The 18,256-nt window shown below is 38.9% G+C and overlaps 1 protein-coding gene across 1 annotated transcript in view; it reads left to right on the forward strand.

Annotated features, from left to right (window-relative positions):
• The window catches only part of LOC135481821 (dynein axonemal heavy chain 3-like), a 38,523-nt gene extending 20,804 nt beyond the window's left edge, over positions 1–17,719 (forward strand). The window contains exons 40-72 of the mRNA XM_064761545.1: positions 72–255; positions 596–781; positions 1,216–1,442; positions 1,669–1,878; positions 2,369–2,496; positions 2,825–2,949; positions 3,259–3,444; positions 3,761–3,928; positions 4,274–4,407; positions 4,683–4,968; positions 5,269–5,436; positions 5,765–5,982; positions 6,311–6,518; positions 6,724–6,984; positions 7,287–7,488; positions 7,898–8,205; positions 8,492–8,677; positions 9,158–9,400; positions 10,002–10,162; positions 10,389–10,546; positions 10,685–11,046; positions 11,591–11,707; positions 11,955–12,045; positions 12,233–12,339; positions 12,598–12,741; positions 13,211–13,374; positions 13,806–13,959; positions 14,157–14,285; positions 14,556–14,821; positions 15,010–15,098; positions 15,456–15,580; positions 15,941–16,030; positions 17,498–17,719. Coding sequence (XP_064617615.1) covers positions 72–255; positions 596–781; positions 1,216–1,442; positions 1,669–1,878; positions 2,369–2,496; positions 2,825–2,949; positions 3,259–3,444; positions 3,761–3,928; positions 4,274–4,407; positions 4,683–4,968; positions 5,269–5,436; positions 5,765–5,982; positions 6,311–6,518; positions 6,724–6,984; positions 7,287–7,488; positions 7,898–8,205; positions 8,492–8,677; positions 9,158–9,400; positions 10,002–10,162; positions 10,389–10,546; positions 10,685–11,046; positions 11,591–11,707; positions 11,955–12,045; positions 12,233–12,339; positions 12,598–12,741; positions 13,211–13,374; positions 13,806–13,959; positions 14,157–14,285; positions 14,556–14,821; positions 15,010–15,098; positions 15,456–15,580; positions 15,941–16,030; positions 17,498–17,704 — 5,992 coding nt within the window. The 3' untranslated portion in view covers positions 17,705–17,719. The remainder of the gene's footprint in view (positions 1–71; positions 256–595; positions 782–1,215; positions 1,443–1,668; positions 1,879–2,368; positions 2,497–2,824; positions 2,950–3,258; positions 3,445–3,760; positions 3,929–4,273; positions 4,408–4,682; positions 4,969–5,268; positions 5,437–5,764; positions 5,983–6,310; positions 6,519–6,723; positions 6,985–7,286; positions 7,489–7,897; positions 8,206–8,491; positions 8,678–9,157; positions 9,401–10,001; positions 10,163–10,388; positions 10,547–10,684; positions 11,047–11,590; positions 11,708–11,954; positions 12,046–12,232; positions 12,340–12,597; positions 12,742–13,210; positions 13,375–13,805; positions 13,960–14,156; positions 14,286–14,555; positions 14,822–15,009; positions 15,099–15,455; positions 15,581–15,940; positions 16,031–17,497) is intronic.
• The last annotated feature ends 537 nt before the right edge of the window (positions 17,720–18,256 follow it).

Below are 18,256 nucleotides of genomic sequence, written 5' to 3' on the forward strand. Positions count from 1 at the left end.
AATAGACAAATATAGTAATTATATATCCATAATTGATGCAGAGTATAATCCAGTGTTATTTTCTTATCCAGGAGGAGAAAAGGTGTGTTTGGACCCCCAATGGGCAAAAAGAGTGTGGTCTTTGTGGATGATCTCAGTATGCCAGCCAAAGAGAAGTATGGAGCCCAACCACCCATTGAGCTGCTTAGGCACTGGGTAGACCATGGGCACTGGTACGACAAGAAGGATACCTCCAAGATCTTCATGGTTGATGTGGTAAGTCTTCCATCGTGTACATGTATGCCACTTAGTTTCGTCTCACCTCATATAATTTATGTTATACAATATTTATTAGCCACACAATTATAGACCATGACTATTTTTCCTTTTTTTTTTTTTTTTTTGTTGTCCATTTTGTGGTAATGTTGATTTATTTATTTGTTTGATTGGTGTTTTACGCCGTACTCAAGAATATTTCACTTTTATGGCAGCGGCCGGGGGTAACACACTACTGGTAATGTTGACTTCCTTTATCGGTAAAACAGTGTATTTGGGTCTTCCATGATGGTGAAAGCATTCAGATATATAATGAAGAACTGGTTGCATGTACTTGCAGCTGTTTGTGTCGGCTATGGGACCCCCTGGTGGAGGAAGGAATGACATCACTAGCCGCTTCACTCGTCACATGAACCTCGTCTCCATAGATGAGTTCGATGATGCGACCATGTCCAGGATTTTCAACTCTATAGCAGACTGGCACTTCGGCAAAGGATTTGATGGCTCCTTCTCTAGGCTTGGAAGGGTAGGAACTAATTCTTGTGACTGGATGGAGTAGCTGCTATGGACTTTTAGATTTTGCCCTAAAATATGTACCATTTGAAACACCAGGCATAGACATTACATCCTTTACAAAGGTTTCTGTTTTACAGGATTGAACTCTTTCGAGATAACCTGCGATAGGAAGTTGATCATCATGTGTTTCTCCTGATCGAAACAAAGCATAGGCTCTACAGATGTATCAAATACTTTAATATTCTGCGAATATTCTGCTTCTTTCACACATAATTACAGCAGTTGAAACAAAACATTCTCAAAGTGCATATTAAAACTGTAAGAAAACCTAAGAAATCAATGTTATTCAGAGAACAGCACATGATATACTTCAGTGTAAAATATTTCTTCTATTGACCTGTTGCCTTGCTCCCTAGCTCATAGCTTTCTCCTCTCTCCTCTCAGATGATGGTCCAGGCCACCATGGGTGTGTACAAGGAGGCTATCACGAACTTCCTGCCTACTCCCAGTAAGAGTCACTATGTGTTCAATCTGCGAGACTTTGCCCGCGTGATCCGTGGTGTACTTCTAGTGCCAGCCTCTTGTATGACAGAGGGGGACAAGCTGATCAGGCTCTGGGTACATGAGGTCTACAGGGTCTTCTATGATCGGCTCATCGATGAGACAGACAGGTAAGATAGACATGGGATTAAGATGTGGAATCTTGTAGATTTTAAACGATGATTGATGAATTCAAAGCATTCTGTCCAAAAGTGAACACATGCATTTTTACGTGCATGTAATAGGCTAAATATATACATGTCCAACAGTCTGTTTTTTCCCGTGTTGAATTATGAGTGTCATATTCTGCATTTCACATTTGTTTTCTTGTATCGTATTCATGGATTGTGTTTCCAGGGTGACATTCTTCAACATTGTGAAGGAGGAATGTAGTCACCACTTCAAGCAGACCATAGATAAAATTCTAGGTTACCTGACAAAGAGTGGCCATGTCATTGATGACAATATCCGCAGCTTGTTCTTTGGGGATTACATGGACAAGGACTCCGTAGAGCGGGTGTACGATGAGGTCACAGACCTGAAGGAACTCACAGCCGTCATGGAACAGTAAGTACAGCAGTGCAGAGGTACATTTGGGAATTTATGGATATTGGATATTGAAGTATTGGAGTATTGGACTGAAATGCAAGGTGGAATGGTTATCTGTTCAGAAAGTATGCATCATTTGAGATTATGCTGGTTTTCCTCCTTTTCATCGTACGTTCGTGTCCCACTCTTTCATAAATTTGTTGCACACATAACCACCAATCAAACATTTGACCATTGTCCAAACCTCTGTATTCAATAAAATGCACGTTGACTATGTTAAATATATTTGCGACTTGTAAAGCTTGTGCATGTATATTCAGAAATTGTGTTGATAGGATTGTGACAAAACTGTTTGCGATGGGCCTTGTCTATGCTTTTGACATCTAAATCGTTAAGTTAAAGTTTTTGTTGTTAATTTTGACAGAATCTTGCTGAGGCATTGTTCACTGTAGTATGTGATTGGTCTGTGCATGTTGTGTCACCAATGTTTGTCCTGTGTCTCTATCAGCTACCTGGATGAATACAATATCATCAGTAAAGCACCCATGAGACTCGTCATGTTCAAGTTTGCCATTGAACACATCTCCCGAGTTAGCCGAGTTCTCAAACAGGACAATGGACATGCACTGTTAATCGGTAATTATCACAGCATGCTCAGTTGCATCATTCACATGTGTCTATATCATAGGTTTAGTAGCACAGTTGATTTATATATGCATGTCACCATATACACATACTTTATCTATATATATGTATATGTATTTCAACCTGTGGCTAATTAAATTAAACATTGTCATTTTAAGCAATATTTCATTCAGCAGCAATTTTGAAGTGATTTTTTAATGGTTTATAGAATAATACAGATATTAATACAGTGTTGCATGTAATAGCTCCCTCTTACCCCATTCACCATTGTGAGTGTTCTTGGCTCAGTAACTTCACTGTCAGTGTTTTCCTCTGTCAGGTATGGGAGGCAGTGGTCGACAGAGTGCCACAAAGCTGGCAGGATTCATGGCTGACTACGAACTGTTCCAGATTGAGATTACCAAAAACTATTCCATAGCTGACTGGAGAGATGACCTGAAAAGGGTAAGAAAGTTAGATTGATTTTTCACACTGGTTACCACTGACTCGAATACATTTTTTTTTTATATTGTTCACCTTTTAGAGATTATACTTGTGTGAGCTAGGTTTCAACTTAAATTTGTCAATATTATATACTGTTTGTTTACTCCTCTTTAGCCTGCTGCTTCTCTTGTATATCCATATATCTATATTTATTTACATGTGCTTCAGTATTTTGGAGTCCTGATACTGCAGAGAGTTAGCAGATTTGTTTTAACCCATAAATAGATTGGACTGTTTGATACTGATGTACTGTTTGGTTTTACTGTTCAGTTGTTGCTAAAGGCCGGAGCTGAGGGAGTGCGCACAGTGTTCCTCTTCTCTGACAACCAGATCAAGGACGAGTCATTCATGGAGGACATCAGTATGATCTTGAACACAGGGGATGTGCCCAATTTGTACCCGGCAGACGAGAAAGCTGAGATCATTGAGAAGATGCAGGGAGCTGCAAGGGCAGAGGTAGGACAGAGTAACATACAATGGGTTCAAACACAGTCTATGGCAGGGAATTTGTAGATCGTAGATTGTAGATTAACTCTCACTGCATGTGGGATCTTGATGAAATTATGCGGTCAATATGGTGATCCATAGGTGTACATCACATGTGGCAAAGTTCATCAGTAACTTGCCAAAGGTTGGTGGTTTATGCTGGGTTGTCTGGTAAGGGTAATATAAATGTCCTTGAGCTATGCTATTGTAGTTGAAGTTTTAAAGAACCATGGTATTCCTTGATATGACACTGATTCAGACTACATTGCCTCATACATGTGTACAGGGTAAGAAGATAGAAGCCACACCTCTGGCCATGTACAACTACTTTATAGACCGTGTCAGACAGAATCTCCATGTGGTGTTAGCCATGAGTCCTATTGGAGATGCCTTCAGGAACAGGCTCAGGATGTTCCCCTCACTCATCAACTGCTGTACAATTGACTGGTTCACCGTGAGTATATTCTGATAGTTGGGTGTAAGGGATTCTTTGCTAAAATATGTTTTAGTGTACCTGTACCTATGGTTAAGCATCCATTCATATTAATTCTGAGAAATTTCTAAATGTTTAAACTTGCCAGTTTGTAAATTTTGCTATTAGCATCAAATGTGATCCTATTACTAAATATGTCTTGTCCTCATGCCTGGATGGATTATCATCTAGACACATGTACACGCATGGAATTAAACAACATGTAGTTTATAAGAATTAAAGTTTATCAGAAGTTGTTGCCTGAACTGGAGGATCTACACAGTTTGTATAATTTATCTCCTTGATTTAATTACATTTCCTTGGTAGGCGTGGCCATCAGATGCTTTGGAGATGGTGGCCAACAAGTTCTTAGAGGAGGTGGACATGGAGGACAGCGTTAGACTGGCTTGTGTGACAATGTGTAAACACTTCCATGAAAGTGTCAGACAAGCTTCTGAGAGGTGAGATAGGTTAAGTCTGTCTTCTGGTCAGTATAACAACTACATGTATTATGTGCAGCAAAAAAGGCTAAATCAATGCTTCTACCACAAGCAGTTGATACAACTTTCATACCAAAATGGACTGCTTCCTTTTTTACTTTTCCTGATCCTGAAATGCTGACACCAGAGGCACTGTAAATTTAAATTAAGTGTTTCTGGAAGATAACTAGTAGGTTTAGGTATAATTTAATTGTTGACCAGTATAAACAGTGTTAATATCAATTGCTTCTTTTCAGATACTTTGCCCTGTTGAGACGTCACAACTACGTCACCCCAACATCTTATCTTGAGCTGATCCTCACCTTCAAGTCTCTGCTAGATGTAAAGCGTGAGGAGATCTCCATGTTAAGGAACAGGTACCTGAAGGGTCTGGAGAAGCTGCAGTTTGCTGCCTCCCAGGTGTCCATCATGCAGCAGGAGTTACAGGACCTCCACCCAGAGTTGGTGAAAACCTCAGAGGAGACAGAGAAACTCATGATCAAAATTGAACAAGATACTGTGGAGGTTGAGGCTAAGAAAGAGGTAAGACAAAGCTATCCCATGACGTCCAACTTTGTGTCAAATTTGAGAATATTTTAGGGTATAAATAGATGGTGTAGACATGACTTTAGATGTTGTAAAACATATTGCGCTGTAAAAGGGTGGTGTGTAAATTTGCTACATTCTTGGCGTGTAATGAAACAAGATGAATGCAACAAAGGAATATTAGCTATAATTAGCCATATTTAAATGGTTGACAAACAATTTCATGTAAAACCTGATACTGCTTTGCCTATAGTGATGAATATGTTTTTACTAATTTATTATCTCTTAATCTTTTAGGTAGTGGCTGCTGATGAGGCTATAGCTAATGAGGCTGCTGCGGCTGCCCAAGCTATTAAGGATGAGTGTGAAGGGGACTTGGCTGAGGCTGTGCCTGCCCTTGAGGCTGCCATCAGGGCCCTGAACACACTCAAACCCCAGGACATCACCATGGTCAAAGCCATGAAGGTAAGAATAATGAAGGTTTCTGTTATGACATACATAGGTGTATAATTTAAGGTGTTCTGATATACTAGAGTATGTTTGTAGTTGCACTTCTTAGGTCAAAATTTCTCTGACTGCATACATGTAAGGGTATATACTTGAAGTGTGTTTCTGTAGTATATCCAGTGTAAACTTTCTAGAAGCTGTACTCGGACTTGTATGTATTTGTTACATCTAACTAGGTGAATTTTTTTTTTTCAGTTTGAATCCATACCATATTTAATTCACTTTCTTTTTGTACAGACAATTATATTTTGGTAAAGTATCTAGCCTACAACTGCCATTGTTACAGAATCCCCCCAATATTGTGAAGCTGGTAATGGAGTCAGTGTGTGTGATGTTGAGTGTGAAGTCAGAGAGGAAGCCAGACCCTGGTGGCTCAGGGAAGATGGTGGAGGACTACTGGGGACCATCCATGAAGCTCCTCGGAGATCTAAAATTCCTGGATCGACTCAAAACCTATGACAAAGACAACATTGCTCCAGCGATTATGAAAAAAATCAGAGAAAAGTAAGGGTGTAATTTTAACATATCAACACTGGTCTGCACTCCATGTTCAGTACACTGATGATATAGAAGTGGTTATTAGAGTAAACCCTTAACTAGTGATCCTTAACAGATACATTTGGCAATCATACTTTTACTCCCAAAACAATAAAAAGAATAACTGGCTGGTGTAATTTTATACTTGTTTAGTACCATACACTATACTGGGAGTGAACTAGTTATAATTTTACTCATCTGACATTTCCATGTATGGAAACCAAGAGTATTAAACACAGTGGTGTTCCTAATCTCACTGTTATTGTATGCAGTAAGCATCTGTTTCATTTTCCAGGTATATAACAAACTCTGACTTTGACCCATCTATTGTGAAGAATGCCTCTGCAGCTTGTGAGGGCATGTGTAGCTGGGTGAGGGCCATGGATGTGTATGACAGAGTGGCCAAGGTTGTCGCCCCAAAGAAACTTAAGTTAGCAGAGGCGGAGTCTGAGTTGGCTATGCAAATGGAGAAACTGAATGAGAAGAGAGCTCAGTTACAGGAGGTCAGTTATTTAACATGATTTGAGCCATGTAAGAAACTGTTACCTGCATGGTCTTCAAATATATGAGAGTCATAATTAGGCTTTTAAATAATTCGATATGCAAGCCCTAAGATTGTCTTATAATGGTAGTTTGTATATTAAATGCATATTGGTATGTAGCTATTAAAGGACTAGAATTCAGTTTTGATTGACATTTGTTTTATAGGTGACAGACAAGCTGCAGTCTCTCAATGATGAATTTGAGGCGATGACTCAAAAGAAGAAAGAGCTGGAGGATAACATAGATCTATGTCAGAAGAAATTGGAGAGAGCTGAGAAGCTGATCGGAGGTCTGGGTGGGGAGAAGGACAGGTGGACAGAGGCTGCCAAGACCTTGGGGGAGAAGTACATCAACATCATGGGGGATGTGTTACTGTCATCAGGGCTGGTGGCTTACTTGGGAGCATTCACTGTGGACTTCAGACAGGTTAGAACAACAGAAAGAAACGTTAATGTCTCTGCTTCTGGTACGCGTATAATGCATAAATAGAAAGCCAGCTAAAACTGTCATATCTACTTTCTCAACTCCCCCCTTCCCCCACACACACACCCACACCCCTATCCCTTTTTGTTAGGAAAGCATTCATAACAGTTGCTAGTATGTAAGGAGAATAACCTGGCTTCAACATATTTTGTGTTTATTATGATCATTATTATTATTATTATGACCAAACAGCAGTAAAATGTATTTTAATAATTCTGTCATGAAGTTATACTTACATTTTCCAGGAAATCACCAAGGACTGGCACAACATGTGTGTGGAGAAGAAGATACCGTGTTCACCAGTGTTCTCCCTGAATGCTACACTGGGTGACCCTGTCAAGATACGAGCCTGGCAGATTGCTGGTTTACCAGTGGATGCCTTCAGTATTGATAATGGTATTGTTGTCTCCAACTCCAGACGATGGCCCCTCATGATAGATCCACAAGGTAATACACAGCACAGCCTGTTAGGAATAAAGAGAATTGTTCATGGCTATCATGAAGTCAAAATTTTTATACACATTTCTGAAAAAAACATTGTTCTGGCAATTTAGTCATTTTTAGCTGTGACTATTTAAAACTGCTCAATAAAGTTGGTCGCTTCATCAGCCAAATTTTTTAATAACCTATCTCTTAATATTAGCACTTCACTTAACAATGGATCTCAGTGCAAAACAACACAAGGATGTTGTGTGGGGGAATGTCGCAGCATTGACTTTGTAAACAATTTGCTTGAAATGATGGACAGTTAAATTCAGATGGTTTAACACGCCATATTGTCCATTCACATATGTACCTTTATTAACACATACCCCATTTAATTGAAACTTGACTGCAATCTGGTTTCTGTTTCAAGGCCAAGCCAACAAGTGGGTTAAGAATATGGAGAGAAACAATCAGCTGGGCATTATCAAGCTGTCTGATGCTAACTATGTGAGGACCCTAGAGAACTCTATCCAGTTTGGTTACCCTGTCCTTCTGGAGAATGTGGCTGAAGAATTGGACCCACTGTTAGAGCCCATCCTACAGAAGCTCACCTTCAAACAGCAAGGGGTGGAGTACATCCGATTGGGAGACAGTGTGATAGAATACTCATCAGACTTCAGATTCTTTATTACCACTAGACTAAGGAATCCACATTACTTACCTGAGGTCTCCGTCAAGGTAGGTCCAACTACACTCTACATCATATCCCTATTAATGGACAGTGAGTGGTCAGTTTCAAAGGGCAAATTAGTTACATGAATTTCAGGTGATTTATTAAAAGATCATTCAGACGGTGGATACAAGTTTTCTTTAATAATTCTCCTTTGTTCTTTAAAGAGTGATAGTATATTCTATATCATTCTGTTTATCACTGTTGACTCATAAATATGCTGTTTTTATTTTAGCAACATTAAATTTGATGAAATGCACAGAATAATGTTTGGGTACCTATTTGTCTGTTCAGGTGTGCCTGCTGAACTTCATGATCACCCCACAAGGTTTACAGGATCAGCTGTTAGGTATTGTGGCAGCCAAGGAGAAGCCAGAACTAGAGGAGAAAAAGAACCAGCTGATTCTGGAAGGAGCAGAAAATAAGAAGCAGTTAAAGGAAATAGAAGACAAGATCCTAGAAGTCTTGTCAAGCTCTCAGGTTTGTTATTTGCTCACTGATGAATTTTATTATAACAATTTAAATTGGGATGTATTTAATATTTTCTGGAAAGTGATTAGCAAGTGCATAAGCTTACCATATATCGCCTAAAATTTCAGATACAACAAAGCTATACATTTTAACGGATTCTGAGGGTTCTATTCATCTTAGAGAGGTGTTTTGAATGTTTTTTTTTTGTTTTGGTAGGTAGTACCAAAAGTAATATTGATGACCTCCATTTGATAACTCAAGTACAGTATTTAATCTGAATTTTTAGGGCAAGTACAGGATGGGTATTTTTATGCCAGCAATTGTAAGCTTCTTTTTAATGTTACACATTGCCATGGTCAGAGTTTGAAGATTGAGCAGTATAAAGTTAAACAAATCAGAAATATTCTTCCCTCTGTCATGTGTTTTTTTTTTCTAACTGGCTACACGTATCTTAAAGTTAACCATTACTGTTTACTTTAATAACCACAGGGTAACATCCTGGAAGATGAGACAGCCATCAAGGTACTGTCTTCCTCCAAGACCCTATCTGAAGAGATCTCTGCCAAACAGGAGATTGCGGCAGCCACAGAGAAAGAGATTGACGAGACAAGGAATGGTTATGAGCCTGTGGCTGTCCACTCCTCTATCTTGTTCTTCTGTATCACAGACCTGGCCAACATTGAGCCTATGTACCAGTACTCTCTCACATGGTTCATCAACCTCTATCTGCAGGTAAGTATTAAAACAATAGAGACCTTTTCATAGTTAGAAGTTACAATTAGTTTACCTATTCTAGTTTGAAGTTAGAAGTTACAAGTTCAACTTGTCAATGCTTTACAAAGTCAATGCTTCACTAAAGGCATCTAATAAGCTTGGATAACAAATAATAGTATTTATCTATAATTTCAGATAACTCTGCGATGTTTTCTTAAGCAGCATCAGCTAGTATATGTCAGCATAACCCTTGGTTGTTATCTGACTTTGACCTTTGACTTCTGGCTCACTTGGCTTAAGTGTTATTCTTACCAATGTCTAGGCCTGAAGCTGATGCGTCTGTGGCTTTGTTAAGTTGAAAGGCTTGTCAAGTACATGACAAAGGATAATGATTTGTCAGGATACTGACCGGAGCAAACTAGAATGCCTGAAGTAAACCACTATCCCTTGCCGTGTATCAGACAAAACTCCTGACCTGTCATGTAACTGAAAAATTGATGAGAAAAAGTGGATGGATTAACATTGGGTCATGACCTCAACCACACTGTGTTATACATAGATTGATTTGTCAGTGTGATAGGTCGTAATTAGATGTATTATCCCTGTTATATTTGTACAGTCCATCGTCAACAGTGTTCCATCTTCTGACCTGGAGGAAAGGATCAGCAATCTCAATGAGCATTTTACTGACAGTATCTACAAGAATGTCTGTCGCTCATTGTTTGAGAAAGACAAGTTACTCTTCTCCTGCATTCTGTGTGTTGGAATCATGAAAGGGCAGTAAGTATTGCACCTTGCCTTTCATAGTATACTTTGATCTTTTGTACAATACTTTCATGTGTGAAAATGAACTGTCACAGAATACCATTGGTTTAAGAAGCCAACAAATAATTAGTTATGCTCTCTTTGATAAGAGTTTGTTTAAAGAATTAAAACACCATTTTCTTAAGTTATCATCATTATCAATGATTCAATGAGAAATTTTTTTTTCCCCTTTTTTTTTCAGAAACAAGATCGATGATGAGGTATGGAGGTTCCTGTTAACTGGGGGTGTGGCTCTGGAGAATCCTTACCCTAACCCAGCTCCAGAGTGGCTAGGAGACAAATCCTGGTCAGAAATAGTGCGAGCTTCAAACCTCAAGAATCTGAAAGGATTTAAAGAGCGTAAGTAGTCTACCCAGGGTCAGTTTCTGTATACACTTACATATATATAAAGAAAGTTTTGAAAAGAAAAGCCAAAGAACTTATTTATTTCGTTTCTTCTGCACAAAAGCTGAACATATGATGTTATTTCTGTCATAGATGTGGAAGGCTACATCCACCAGTGGAAAGAGATGTACGACTCTGGCCAGCCACAAGAACACAAGCTGCCTGCCCCCTTTGATTGCCTGACTGGTCTGGACAAAATGGTCATTCTGCGGTGCTTCCGTCCTGACAAGATGGTGCCCGCCGTCCAGGAATTCATCATTGACAACATTGGCCAGTCATTTATTGAACCCCCTACATTTGATCTTGCTGGGTCCTTTGCTGATTCCAACTGCTGTGCTCCACTGATCTTTGTACTGTCACCTGGGGCTGATCCTATGGCCTCGCTGCTCAAGTTTGGAGAGGATAAAGGTTACACTGGTAACCGCATACAGACCATCTCCCTGGGCCAGGGACAGGTAAAACAGATCAGTTTCCTTTACTGTAATTCCTCAACCTTTTCGCATGTTTGCAAGGTGTTTATTCAAGCATATTCTGAAGGCATTTTTCTCTATTGACTGATAAAGTTATACTTTTTGTGAAATCTTGAAACTGGTCAATCCCACCAAAGTAGTTTTGTCACCAAAATCAAATTGAAAATGTGCATAAATTGGACTGAAAATGGCTCTTTCATATGCGAAAAGGTTGAGGAATTAGGGTAGCACCAAGCAGTTTCTGTTGCTTTCTTGCGGTAATAGGATAAGCAACAATATTGTTGAAATGCTCTTTTCTTCGCTGAACCATTAATCATTAAAAGAGTGTTACAAATGCTACAGGTCACAGAAGATATTTATTTAAGTTTTATAATCAAGCTATTTTTTTTTTGATCAGCCACATACTTAAAGAATGTTAATGTTTCCATCACATCATGAATTTATAACAAATATTTTGTGTCGTGTTACCACCACAAGCAGGAGTTCAAAGGAGTTGAAAGTTAATGTTTAAGTTGTGTTTAATATTCAGGGCCCTATAGCGGCTAAAATGATCGACAGTGCCCTGAAGGATGGAACATGGGTGGTCTTACAGAACTGTCACCTGGCCACAAGCTGGATGTCTAAGCTGGAGAAGATCTGTGAAGAGGTGTGTGAATCTTTCAGAATCCGCAGTAATAGTCAGAAATTATGTCAATGACTGAAATGAAATCTTTAAAAGCACTTGTCAATTTCAACTAGTGTGAAATGCTTTGCAGTTTATCAAATTGGTAATAAGTGGAGATGAAATATACATATGTATACACTGTTGGCATTAAAGGCAATGCTGATGTGAAAGTAAGCTCGTATCAACAGTAGAAAATGACAGACTCAGTAATATTTTTTGTTTACTGCAGGTGATTATCCCAGAGAGCACTCACACAGATTTCCGCCTGTGGTTAACTAGTTACCCATCTGATGAATTCCCCGTGTCTATTCTGCAAAATGGTGAGACTTTAATGTCAGCTTATACAATTTATCTCCAAATCAAATTGTAGGAAATGTTTAGAGAAGTTGTATCTTTTTTCACACCCAATTGCATTTTATACAGATGTGAAAGTAGTGTCATGTTTGTTTTTTAAAACAAAGCAACATGTTGAAAATATAACCAAAATGTTTTACTGTTGTCATACAGGTGTCAAGATGACAAATGAGCCTCCCAAAGGATTGAGAGCAAACCTGCTGAGGTCATACCTCAATGACCCTATCTCAGACCCAGCCTTCTTTAACAGTTGTAACAAGGTTAGGACTGAGGTCTTCTTGCACTGTGTACTTCACGGTATTCAGAGTTTTATTTACACACCTCCAGCCTTTTCATCTGTGGTCTGCAACTTGTAAAACTTCTTCCAATCTTTAATATAGCGTTCTTCTTGCATTTGCAGAAGTATTCTTGTTCTTTTTTTAACCTCCCATTATCCAGTAATATTTATTAAGAAGTTAAATATGATTATTATTGTTTATTGCGCACGTTAATACAACACACTTGTCTGATGGTTTCAGCCAGAGCCCTGGCACAAGATGCTGTTTGGCCTGTGCTTCTTCCATGCTCTGGTACAGGAGAGGAGGAAGTTTGGGCCTCTAGGCTGGAACATTCCATACGAGTTCAACGAGTCAGACTTACGTATCAGCTTAAGACAAATGCTGGTGAGTACTGGGCATTTTAAGTGTTTGGGTTGTATTTGTATCTATACTACACTTACATCCTTAGTTATTTGGAAGATGTATATAGAAACCATCATTATTAGACAAGTGTCGTTTTGTCTCTATTTAATCTTTTTATGTGAAGCATGGTAATGAATTGCCTCTTTTTAACTGTTACTAGTACTTGTTTTGCAGTGACATTGAAGGCAAGGCAACGGTTAATTAATGTGTTAAAAACAGATAAGATATTACTGTCCACTTTTTGTCTCATAAAACTCTCTTCTTCTTTTGTTTTCTTCTTTAATGAAAATTGTCATGGATTAGAAATGCATTTTAATAAAATATTCTTGCTCATTAAGAAGATATACCAAATATGTGTAAAGTTTCATCCATTACTATTCCGATTCATTCCTGGACAGATACAAATACTATGTTACCTTAATGACACCTGAGATATGTCTACCTGTTTCAGATGTTCCTGAATGAGTATGATGAGTTACAGCTGACGGCCTTGACCTATCTGACAGGAGAGTGTAACTATGGCGGTCGTGTGACAGACGACAAGGATAGGAGGCTCCTCATGTCCATTCTCTCTGTCTTCTACAACAAGGCAGTTGTGGAAGATGATAGCTACAAGTAAGCACTGCCAAGAATATTTCCTTAACTGTTGTTTAAATGCTCCTTAACACACTTATTAAAAATGCATTTACTTTAGAAGAAGTCAGTAGGGTTTATGGTTCACAAGTTTTATTTTACACCAAGTATGTTAAGTCTGTATTCTCAAACCTACATGTAGATCAAGTCAGTTTATCTATGTAGTTGCTATTACTTGTCCTCCACAAATAACTGATTTAGACAACCATGATACAGTACAATGCATTTTGGGATAATGCACATATGAAGTACGTATATTCATTGTGAAAGGTTAGTGATTGACACTATACTGTTCTTAAAACTGTTCACTCATGTACAACCAGCATGCTTGAAAGTTGTTAAAACGGAGTTTCTCAGCAGCAGTTAGTGAAAGTTTTACTTGTACTCTAAAGATCCTGCCTCTTGTCATCCAGGTTCTCCCAAAGTGGTTTGTATTATGCCCCCAAGGAGGGGGACTACCAGAGCTATATAGACTACATCCGTAGCTTCCCGCTCATCCCCAACCCTGAAGTGTTTGGTCTGCATGAGAACGCTGACATTACCAAGGATAACCAAGAAACACAGCAGGTCAGTGTACATCTATGCCCGTCATTCATGAAAAGGTTCTGCCCAGAAGAATATGTCAACTGAACAGCTATTTGCGTGAATAAATATGACAACATTGATTTTTAGGGAGCTGTTCTTCATCTCTTTTCAAATGCAGCTTAAAAACTGAATTCATTGAGCAGAAGGTAACTGATACTGATTCTCTCCTTGTGCTGCAGCTGTTTGACAACATCTTACTGACCCTGCCCCGTCAGACTGGGGGTGGCGGAAAGTCATCAGGAGAGGTTATCCAGGATTTGGCAGCTGATATCCTCTCCAAGCTACCCAATGATTACGATTTGGAAAAGGTAAATGTCACTATTAGAACGATTGGTCAATGAAATAATCATTTAGGTTGATCTCACCATAATAGAAATTTCTGTGGTCCATGTATGGTGACTACTAGGAACATACTGGGGCTTTCTTTGGAGCCAGATTCTAGGCAAGTCTGTGTGAATAAAACATCCATTTAACTTCATATCAGTCAATGCTGTCTGTGGCATTGTATTCTAGTAGGTTGGTATCATCCTAGCATGATGGATTGTAATGAATGGGACCTCTTTTTTGTTTGCTTCTAGGTGATGAAGAAATACCCTGTACTGTACAATGAGTCTATGAACACAGTACTGAGACAAGAGTTGATTCGCTTTAACCGCCTGACGGCCGTGGTGAGAAGCACGTTACAGAACTTACAGAAGGCCATCAAAGGTTTGGTGGTCATGTCATCTGAGCTGGAGGAGGTGTTTAACAGTATGCTGGTGGGGAAGCTTCCAGCCGTGTGGGCAGCCAAGTCCTACCCATCCCTCAAACCACTCGGCAGCTACATCTCAGATCTGCTGCAAAGGTAGGCCTATACGTCCAATACAGTACAATTCTTGCAAACACTTACAAGCTACATATAAAGGTCACATGTTATGTGTATGGATTGATACATTCGCTACCCACTTGCCCATAAAGGTCACGTGTTCATATTGATATCTTCAATAACATTGGGAAAATTTTCATGGTTTTGTTATTTCCTGTTTTTATCAGGTTGAAATTTTTCTCTGACTGGATAGATGCAGGGGCCCCGCCATCATTCTGGCTGTCTGGTTTCTACTTCACCCAGTCCTTCTTAACAGGTAAGTATATGTTTGCATTTACATGAGAAGTGCCAAGCAGTATGTTCCGGTACGGAGTGTTCCATACGGAGTGGACATTGTTAACACACATGTATAATTCTGAAGCAGAGCTTGTGAACACAAAACATCAAAAATTAGTTTTCTTTTCTGATGTAATGTATACTATGCTGACCATCCATGTGAAGCCACTGCGGAAATTTGTCCAGAAATTTGCCTTATCATTTTAACACATTGACATATATTAAATTTTAGCCGTTTTTACCCATACACCTTTCCTGAGGTTGGTGCTTTACATGTTAGCTTCGTTGCCCTGTTTATTTACTTATGACTCATGCTGGATATATACTATATACACAGGCGTGTCTCAGAACTATGCCAGAAAGTACACCATTCCTATTGATGAGATTGGATTTGAGTTTGAGGTGATGAAGCTGGAGAAATCTGACATTAGCGAGAAACCAGAAGATGGAGCATTTGTCTATGTAAGTATCAGTACAAGAGAAACCACATCATTTAAACAGTCATATGATATGTTGGGTGTATTTTTTTCCCTCAGCTAAAACATCAAACAAGTGGAATGCACATTGCAAGTACTGTAGGCTTCATTTATACTGGAGATTTTTTGTCTGGCTTTATTGTAAAATAGTGTATTCATCTGAAGATTTTGATCAAATAGAAATCCGCTGATATCATACCTGGCAATATTTGGAATACTGATTTCTCAACTGCTTTATGTAAACTATCTTTAGTTTTGCCTTTGTGGCCAGACAGTTGCAAAGAACCATGCTCTATTTTTCTTTTCCATTGCACTTGTGTTTATAGAGGGTTGATTGTCATTTCAGGGTCTGTTCCTTGAAGGCGCTCGCTGGGACAAAGAGACTATGCTTATAGGAGAGTCACTACCAAAGATTCTCTTTGATCCCTTACCTATTGTATCCTTTTTATGGAAAACAGCTTCTTTGAGCCTGAACGTGTCTAGTATTAATTTTATATTCTTGCTAGCTCTAACCTGTCATTATTTATGATTGACAAAATACATTAAGGTTATATTTATTTATTTATCTATCTGGTTGGTGTTTTACTCCCAGCTCAAGAATATTTCACTTACACGATGGCAGCCAGCATTATGGTGGGAGGAAAACACAGAGCCTGGGGGAAACCCACGACCATCCGCAGGTTATTTCCAGACCATCCCACTCACGGCCAGAAAGGAAGCCAGCATTGGCAGCCACATTAGTGGGAGGCTCCTGGGTCATTGCGCTGCGCTGGCGATGCTAATGCCCTCGGCTTTAAGGTTATAGAAGATCAGTGTACATGTACAGTATCAAAAGTACATAGACAGAGAACAGTATGCCACACTCTGTTTATTTGATTCCCCATTAGAATGGGGGCATACCCTTATGCAGGATAATTGGTGCATTCAATCACAGAAACAGCTGATCTCATGTTTCTATGCAAAGAAAAATGTGCCATAGTGGATTTTGGTAAAGGAATTGTGTGATGTTTGCAGTAAAATGTCTTAGATATGTGCTGGGGAAAACTGACATAAACCTGTATTTCTATTCTAGCACATCCAAATTTATCCCAAATGTTACTGTTTTTAATTAGTTCCTTTCGAAAACAATGAAGCTTTCACCCCCACACACATAAGCAAACAGTAAAAGTTCAAATGTAAAAAAACTGGGGAGGCACGTTATCAATTATCGAGTATGTTTTATTGAAATATCCAAACTGAACTTTTCCTTTAAACTTGACAACACGTGTGGTTATTTTAGGATCCATTTTGACAACAGCATGTAAATTGTTTATACTTTGATTGAAACATACAACAATGATGACCCTAAAGTATCCACCATTTATTTGGAGTACAACTTTACTCGGCCATCACAGGTGTAAGTTATGGCAAGATAAAAATATCAACATGCTATATGACATCTGTCTCCTTTCTAAGTTAAAAATTAACAAATGTGTTATAATTGACAACAGTAGAAATGTTTCATAAAGCACATGTAGCACCACATGTACATGTACTACCATTTTGACACAATAAACGTACCTACAGTGCAGATTGCAATGGAAGTTTTGTGCAAGTAACAGTACGTGCCTTTGTGATATTTGTCTCAGATCATGATTTGTAGACGATAAATTATTTTCCCAACATCATCTTGTCTATTTTTCGTGACATCGCTCCACTGGTCAGTCATGCTGGAAGGAGCAGACATGTGAACTGTCCTTCTACATTGTGGCATACTTCTATTAATGTACTTCTGATAGTCTCCTTTTATGCTTATGGTATGATGATTTTGTTTCAGTCCAGCTAAGTTGTTGCAGATAAGTTTATCATACGTGTCTATCAAATGTGACAGTATTGACATCAGTTCCTTGACAAGTTACCACAGATCTGGCTTAAGCCAAGCCAAGTGTCCAAGTTCAAGAAGGTGCCCGCCTATCCTACTCCAGTGTACAAGACAAGTGCCCGCAGAGGAGTGCTATCCACGACAGGCCACTCAACCAACTTTGTCCTCTTCATCCAGTTACCCACAGACAAACCTATCAGCCACTGGATCAACCGGGGCGTGGCAGCTCTTTGTCAGCTAGATGACTAGTGTGGAAACCTGTAGAGAAACTTTTCTAGACGTTTGGACACATGGCTTGGTTTGCCTGTTTCACACATACAGCATGCTATTTGATGGAGCTTATGGTTCTCACTTCAAATCAGTCATTGTCATTATATACATGCAGTGGATTGGACTAGAAATCCCCAGCCTTTACCCATTGCTTGTTAACAGTGTTGGAAATTTACAATGCCTATTTTTATAGAGTGTAATGATAGTAACACAGGGTTGTTTTGCCTGTTAATGATTTTTCATTACCAATTTTATTTACCTGGAATTTTAGTGGATAATAGCATTCCATGATCTGTGATACAGGTGTGGAATGTTCTATACAGCTTCATCATTACACATGGATAGTAATGATAATGTACATGCATAGTTATGTTTATGTAAATATAGTTTTGATAAATAGTTGTATATATTACTTTCCATATAGCCCATGGACCCATAGGTTGTGTGTGTGCTTGATGTGTTGACTGCTGCAAAATCAAAGCCATGGTATCGTCAGAGTGAATAAAGGGATTTCCTATTCTCCTCTCAAGT

The sequence above is a fragment of the Liolophura sinensis genome, chromosome 1, assembly GCF_032854445.1.
Source record: "Liolophura sinensis isolate JHLJ2023 chromosome 1, CUHK_Ljap_v2, whole genome shotgun sequence".
Lineage (NCBI taxonomy): Eukaryota > Metazoa > Mollusca > Polyplacophora > Chitonida > Chitonidae > Liolophura > Liolophura sinensis.